The sequence below is a fragment of the Gossypium hirsutum genome, chromosome A13, assembly GCF_007990345.1.
Source record: "Gossypium hirsutum isolate 1008001.06 chromosome A13, Gossypium_hirsutum_v2.1, whole genome shotgun sequence".
NCBI lineage: Eukaryota > Viridiplantae > Streptophyta > Magnoliopsida > Malvales > Malvaceae > Gossypium > Gossypium hirsutum.
The window spans coordinates 19,867,015-19,875,174 of NC_053436.1; the positions used below are offsets into that span (position 1 = coordinate 19,867,015).

Below are 8,160 nucleotides of genomic sequence, written 5' to 3' on the forward strand. Positions count from 1 at the left end.
AAAAAAATTACTCTACATGATTATTCACAAATTAATTTAATATATCTATCCAACCTTCTAAAATAAATTAAGATAGAGTTCGTGTGCACATTAACTAGCAAGTCAATTAAAACTTGAATTAGATTCATTGAGAAATTTCGAAATGTATATTTTTATTTATGAGGAGTTGGTTTTCGAACTCTCAATGGAAGGTGTTGTCTTACTTGAGAGAATGCTTTAATCGATGGCTAGTGTGAATATAACCTACAAACTCACGAGAAGAGAAAATTCAATATTGTTAGAAATTAATTATGAAAAGTGTGCTTGTGCGAGATTGAACCATCAATCAAGACTTTATATGTTTTACCTTAATATATTTGGCACCACTTGACTATCGACTAAGATGCTCCCATAAGTGGGAGATAAATCTTTTGAGTGAAACAAAATCTTCCATTGAGGGTCCATAAGATAACTCCCTTCAAGAATTTTATTAATAAATGATTTTATTTATATGACTTGCAATAGACACATATTTAAAGTAGTGGATCCACATCCCGTTGCTTTAAAACAAAATTTAAAAGAATGAAATTAATTTTAATTGAGTATTTAAAAAAAAATGTATGTTTTAAATTTTTTTATTCTATTTAATTGATAACGAATGTTTAAAATTGTGTATTTTATTTGTTGATTGAGTCTTAATTCAATATAGGAGGGCGTAGGTTTGAATGTGTTTTATTCTAGTTATAAGTTAGGCACTATGGATAATTTTAAGTATTTTGTCAAAAAGAACATGTATGATAATAATCTATATAATAAAATTGTTAAAAAAAATTTGTATATTTTATTTTAAAAAATTATTTTAAATTTAAATTTAATAATTATATTATTATCTAAAAAATAATCGCAGGGAAATAATTCTAGTTAATTAATGATTTCAAAAGGCAAGCTGTAAAAAAAAAAATGTGGCACAATTAAAGAATTATATATTTGGCGCCAATGAATTCCCGGGAAAACGCCGGCGCGCTCAAAATTAAAAAAAAAAAAAGGCCTAAATTCAGCTTTCTCCCGCCAACTTCGTCATTTGTCCTTTTCATCGTGCATTTCTCATTTTATTTTTCCATTAAAAAATATATGATGAGCAGCACTTAGTTCTCCATTTTCCACAGCATTAGAAATCAAGTAAAGGAAATCCAATAATCCGTTAAGCCACCCAGTTTTGGTGCCAATATGGACCTATCAGATATAGCGAGAAAGCTTGGTCTCTCAGAGCACAAGTTGCTGGTCCGAAAGGCAGCGGAGCTCCGCCGCCTCTGCGATGTCCAGTTCGATTCTTCCATTATCGGTGTCGTAAGTGCTTCATCATATAATCATTTATTACTTTAACTCCAATATAGTTCAAATGTGAATCGTTGATCTATTATTTCCCCCCTTTTTCTGTTTCTGTTTGTAGGGAGAGGTTTGTAAAGCTGTAATATGCTTAGAAATTGCTGCTACAAGGTATGATGTGTTATCTATTTCTTTGAATGTATCTTAAAGTTTTGGATTTGGGTTCCTTTTTAAAATTGGAATTGTTATGAAATTTGTAGGTTTGGGGAGGTTATTTTTGATCGGCAGAAAGCTGTCAAGTTAAGTGGAATGTCAGAAAAGGCTTACAATAGATCTTTCAATTCCTTGCAGAATGGTCTAAATATCAAGTGGGTTTCTCATATTTTTCTTTATTTATTTCCTTTGAATTGTATAAAATTGGGCTATTATTTTATACTCAGATTTTCACTAACTTGGGAAAAAATGGTGCTTCAGAACAAAGCTGGATATTAGGGAATTGGGGATTCAATTTGGATGTGTTAGGCTCATACCTTTTGTGAAGAAGGGCTTATCTCTGTAAGATCCTTTTCCATTTCATATATTATTTTTGTTTATCTGATTACGTTTCCATATCATTTATGTGTTTGGAAAAATGCCTGAATGGGTAAGTCCCAATAGATGATCTTTAATTGCTAGGATTGTTACAATCGACGACTCTTCATTTGATATTTAGATGTTATGTTATCTTATGCTTTTCCTTTACCATCCTTTGAACTGTTTGAGTGACTTAATTTATGTTTATGTCAGCTACAAGGATCGGTTTTTGGCATCACTGCCTTCTTCCAGGCAGGCCAATGCAGACTTCACCAGGCCAGTGTTTACTGCTGTGGCATTTTACTTATGCGCTAAAAAACACAAGGTAATGTGCACTTAATTCATCCTATTAAATGTTTTTATTCCTCTATTTGCCTGTTTTTCACATAAATTATCTACTTCACAGCTTAAGATTGACAAGGTTAGGTTGATTGAAGTTTGTGGCACCTCTGAATCTGAGTTTTCTTGTGTAAGTAACATGTTGTTTTATTTTACTTCCCTACATGTAATCCTTTTATTGTTAACTTATAAATGTTTAATGCACTGAACATTTGCTTGGAACTTTCAATGCAGGTCTCCACCTCCATGAAAGATCTGTGTCATGATGTTTTTGGGATCTCAAGTGAGAAAAAAGATCCCAAGGAAGTGAAAGGAAACCGAGGTAGGTGTTCATTTGGACTTACCCTAGAATTGGCTGTATATAACCATGTGTATGTAAGCATTTGATGGTATCATTTGCAGTACAATTTTAGTACCATATATTGGCTTTCAATACTAGGGAATTTATTTTCTCTAAACTTTGTTTTGATGTGTCTGCAGAACTGCTAGACGTGTTACCTGAAAAAAGAAAATTTGGTGATGGTGGTTATTTATCTGATGAAGGACCAGAGGTAACACTGCATTATCTGTAATATTAGTTTACTAAATGTCGGATGAAGTAGAATTCATTGTTTTCTATATATGAATCCTTGTGTTTTGGCTTTTGTAACAATTTCTGCAACATAATCTGTCTATTTAATTGGTTGTACTGAACAAGTGCTTGGGATAATTGTATGAAATTATTGTTTCATGATCTGAATCAATGATGAGGCTTCTATTATATCATCCAAAAGATTAAAATCTTTAATGTCTAAGCTCTGCATGGGTTTTTCATTGGTCTTGCAGCAGCCTTTCTTGGTGATTCTAAGTCTTTGATGCTTAGTAAGGGAGGCAGTTATAATTTCTAAGAGAATTTGAACCGTTTGAGATTTAATCTCAGCACTAAAAGCTACCAGAAGTTTGTGATATTGTTCTTGAAAACAACATTTGTTTATTTTCTTGTGCATCAAAATATTGTAGGGCTAACCTGAACCTCTTGCAGCTTTCAAGTTACAAGCGAGCAAAGAAAATGGAGAAAGCTGGTTATGAAGAGTGGAAATCATCTGTTCTATCATCTAACAAAAAAAGCACAAAAGGTAATGAAAGAATTTCCTTTGCACTGCAAATGAACTCAAAAGAAAACCAGCATAACTGATCCTTTATACATATCTCTGGGTATTTTTCTTCAGCTCTTTGCAAGCGCACCACTCAAACCAGTCTTGACTTTCTCAAGGAAGTGTCAGAGGCAAAGGAGTTAAAAGCTGCATAGAAGAATAGAATACATGTAGTTATAAGTTTGAAAAGGAAAAGAAAAATCTAGAAAAGGAGTAAAGAAATTAGCCATGCAAGTTTTGTACATGACATTGAAATGTTTATATCTTGAATTGTCTAATGACTAGCCTTATTATCGTTAGTAATAGTTCTAAAATTGTGTTGTGTAGTAGCTATGACCAACAATTTCTTATCTTTATCGCACCAAATCTACTGCAATTGGTATGCTCATAATGACATATATTGTCTAACATCGGGTATCTGGTTACTAAGTCATTTCGACGATGATGCCGGAGCCGGAGTGTTGGTGATGTTCTCCAGTAATCTGATTGAAGGGTTTCTCTTTAATATTAATATATTTTATAATTGAATTTAAATGAAGAGTATCCTATGAACAAAAACATAATAATAAAAAATAACCTAACCAATAATTATAGGAACTGAGGCAAATTGAAGAAAAATTTAAAACCGAAATTGATCTGATCAATGCAATTCACAAACTTTTCTTTCATCACTTTTGCTCATATAATTTGTAGCAGGCTTAACTATTTCTTTGTTGTTAATGGATTCAAATATTTCATGCCTTAGCTAAGCAAATATTAAGCAATTTCAGCTGTGAAATTATTTATGTATTGTAGATTTGAAGTATACATACTATGTGTAGGCAACTCGGCTGCAACCCTGCAGCCATCACCTTCCTTTTGCTCTAGCTAGACAGTTTTGTTTTGGCAATGGTGGTTTTGGGTACTAGGCAATATTTTTCTGAATAAGACTTTCGCGAGAACAAGTTATCCTTGTCGCACATGTTCGGAGCTTTGTACAATTATCGGCTGGAAGTGCTTCTCATTGACATGGTCGACGGCGATTTATCATATATCCTCTCCAGCACGTCGGCTCGAACTTCCATATTTTACTCCACGTTCGCCACTGTCAAAACGGTTGATGATCATTTCCATCAGTGGAACATTCCATTAAGTTTTTGGATCTAATTAAAATATTCAGATTTTTAAAATTTTTTTGGAAGTCTAATTAAAAATTTTAAAAAAATAGGAAGAATTGATGAAAGTTTCCCAAAAAAAATAAAAATTGTAAGGTCTAAAACTCAAAAACTCTCCCGCTCTGGCGCAGGTTGAATAAGGAAATTATACTTTAAACCCTTTAAAATTTATAAAATTATAAATTAATACATATAATTATAATTTGATTTATTTAAAAATTATAAAAATATCGATTTAGTTCTAAAAGCTAAAAGGATACAAGTAAATACAATGTTAAAATTGTAATTTTAACTCTCATAAAAATATATAACTTAATTTTAAGCTCTCAAAAAATTTTAGCTTTGCCCCTGCGTTTCATGATGTTTACGTCAACCCCATGGTACTAACTACAACTTTGTGCAACCGAAATAATTAAAACCTAAAATGATTGTACTTATAATGTCTATATCCAAAAAGAAAAAAATTAAAATTCAAGTCTTAAACTTCAACTATCTAAATTAGAATGAGCCAAACTTGAAATTTACCCAAGCCCAATTTTATGTCTAAGCTTTAATGAATTTTGAGATTCATTTCATGTCTTGAACAAATATGTACTATATTGATACCAATCATAGCTGACTCAATTTTAGTTACTTTAATATTAAAATGAAACTCAAAATCTATCATGTATAAAACAATATTAAACGATCAAGTTAATTTCCTCGTAAATTCGCAATGAAGATGGTAATAATGATCCAAAATAATTGTATTATTTCACTTAAAAATACCCAAAGGAATGTACATGGATCCGAGAACTCCTTTATTTCAATATTTCTTTTTTCCAAAGCGTTTTTGGGCTACCGTCGGTCATAATGTGAGGCAAAAATGAGGGACCTATCTATTCATTAAGAACCAACCATTTTCCCTATATTTGGAATAATAATTCTGTCTTCCTCTCTTCTTTAAAAGGACGTTCCTATACGTGTTTTTCAATTTCATAAAAAATATTTTGGATGACAAAGATATATATATATTTATATACATGATTGTGCATTCATTTGGTCCATTTCTATCATTAAAAAAGAAAATCCTTTTTGTTACATTTACCATTACATCTTCTTCCCCACATAAAGAAAGCTAATTTTAGTTTTAAATGTCATTCCTTTTCGGGTGGTCCAATTGAAAAGCACAGCTTTTATCCCCTATGTTTTTGTTGTAAAAAGATGCCTCAATTTTGCTTCAAATTTAAAAATTCAATCGGATTTAATAAATTATACCCAATTTAATTTGAGAAGAAATATAAATAATTCAAATCTCACCCAAATCTAGAAATAATTAAAGTTTTAGTGCCAGGCTCAAATGACAAGATCTGAAACAACTCGAGACAAAAATAACCTTAATCAAAATTAATTACGAACTCAAATTATCTAAATTCTGATTGATTTCATCTAAATTAACAGACTCAAAATCAATCCAACTCGTCAGATTGGTTTGTCTATACCTAAGCAACATCATAGGGATTCCCCTTGCGCATATAATCTAACAGCAGACTTTTGCTTGCTGGTTTTGTCTGTGAAATTGTGACCACAGAATATGTTGTTTTCATCATTATGTTCTCCATAGTCGATTCATGATCTGTTGCATTTATGTTATACATCTACCTTTGCCTTCCCAATTCATTTCTTGATCTCCTTATGCACATGGCTGCCTTTTGCTGTTATTTCCCTAATGGTCCCGAGGGGCAAAGTACAGTTTAAATTTGGTTAATTTTAGATTGAGTCAATATGAATTGGATAATTTTAGTTAGAATTTGAGTTAATTTTGAGTTTAGATTTTTCTTTATGTTTGGGTAGTTTTGGGTTCGGGTCATTGAAGTTTAAGATTCTACTTTTTCAGTCATCTCATTATGGGTTTAGATAATTTCAGATTTTGGTAATTTCAAGTTTAAATTAGTTTGAGGTTTGAATGAGTTTTGGGTTCGAATCAATTTATTTTGAGAATGAACATATTTAAATTGTTGATTCATTATTATTACTTTGGGTTTAAATATGAATTAATCAAGTTAAAATATTCGAATTTGGATAAAAATTGATGTTCGATTTGATTATGGTTAAGCACAACAAGAATCTTATGTGAAGTTGCAGGTAAAACGGATGTAAAATGCGGGGAACGATGGCTAACATGCTATGGACCAATTTATTAATGAGTTGGTTGCACAATTAATAACATTCCTCTTTCACAGTTAGGTGTCAGGATGGTGATTTTAATATGTCTGTTCTTGCCGTGAAAGTTCACCGTTTTCATAGCTTTCTCCATTGAACCATATGTATGAATACAATAGCTACTATCCTAATTTAGAATTATGAATTTGTTTATGTATGAATACATGTCAGCTCGAGGCCAGTTTTTCATTGTTTTTGAAAAGTGCTTTTGAGAAGTACTTTTGAGAAGTGTTTTGGAAAAATTTAAGTGTTTGATATTGCTGTTAAAAAGTACTTTTGAAAAGTAAAATGTCCATTTTAGACATGATATTATAAAGTAACAAATATGTATTTAAATAATGTTCAAATTAGTTAATATTATGATATTTTAGTAAAAATATAAAAAAATAATTTATTATAACTTATTGTTAATATTTTAATATATAATATTAATTTTAAATATTTCTAAGTAATTAATATTAATTATTTATTAAATTTAGTTAGAATATATAAACTATATTTAAATATTTAAATATAATAATTAAATATTTGTAATTAGATATTGACACAATTGTATTATTTTAAAAAATATTTTTTATTTTTAATTAATGCTTTTAACACATTTGTAAAACTCATATTAAATAACCAAGAAAGAGAACACAAAATAATAGCATCAAACACATTTTAAGTCAAAAAGTAAGGTTAAAAAGGTAAAATAATAGCCAAAAGTGCTTTTTGGCTGAAAAATCTAAAATTTATTACTTTTTCATCTCTAAAAAAGCTCATCCCAAAAGTTAAAAAAGTTGTCATAATGATATTTGTTTTTCGTTGCTTTTAAGAGAAAAATACTTTTTTTAGAAAAAGTTCATCCCAAAAGCAATGGAGAACTAGGGAAGGCCATGCACATCTACTCTTAACTTGTGCAATTAAACCCTGTGCCTTTTGCTTGAGATTTAGAGTTTTTCTCTAGTTCTAACTATTGGTTGAAGTAATAGGAAGCTGATATGGATATTATCCTTTAACCATATACTGCTGCACCCATGCTATCCATAGCGAACCTGCATTGATGAAAAACGACGCAAAGGTTTCTCAGTAGACATGCGATATTCCATAATAAAATGTTCTTAGTACCCTACCCACCTTTTAATTCTGGCTTGCAAACTAATAAGTGGCTCACAGTATTTCATTGTTAGCTGTCTTGTAACCAAGGGTACTCTCAAATACTGCGTAGGCAGTGAGCCCAGTTAAAATCTAGTAACGATATGAATTTTAGATGAAAATAGATCACTTTTTGAGTTATAGAGTTGAAGATCCGACAACAAATAAAATTGATGCAAAGTAGCTTGGATACCTTCCACTAAGTTGAGTTCGCCTTTAGCAAAGATAAACAAGTCATTAATAAAACTCAAATTTGTGAGGTTGGTTTTTTTACGTTTGGGATGGTAAGAGAAAACTTTTATCTTAGTAGCATGATC

At 30.7% G+C, this 8,160-nt stretch overlaps 1 protein-coding gene across 1 annotated transcript; it reads left to right on the forward strand.

The window, feature by feature from the left end:
* Positions 1 to 990: 990 nt before the first annotated feature.
* Positions 991 to 3,649, forward strand: LOC107894612 (origin of replication complex subunit 6). Its single transcript, XM_041085030.1, has 10 exons — positions 991 to 1,326; positions 1,430 to 1,476; positions 1,566 to 1,673; positions 1,780 to 1,860; positions 2,092 to 2,203; positions 2,285 to 2,347; positions 2,452 to 2,539; positions 2,698 to 2,768; positions 3,239 to 3,332; positions 3,426 to 3,649. The coding sequence occupies exons 1-10, from the start codon at positions 1,207 to 1,209 to the stop codon at positions 3,503 to 3,505; spliced, it is 864 nt and encodes a 287-aa protein (XP_040940964.1). The 5' UTR covers positions 991 to 1,206; the 3' UTR covers positions 3,506 to 3,649.
* Positions 3,650 to 8,160: the final 4,511 nt, after the last annotated feature.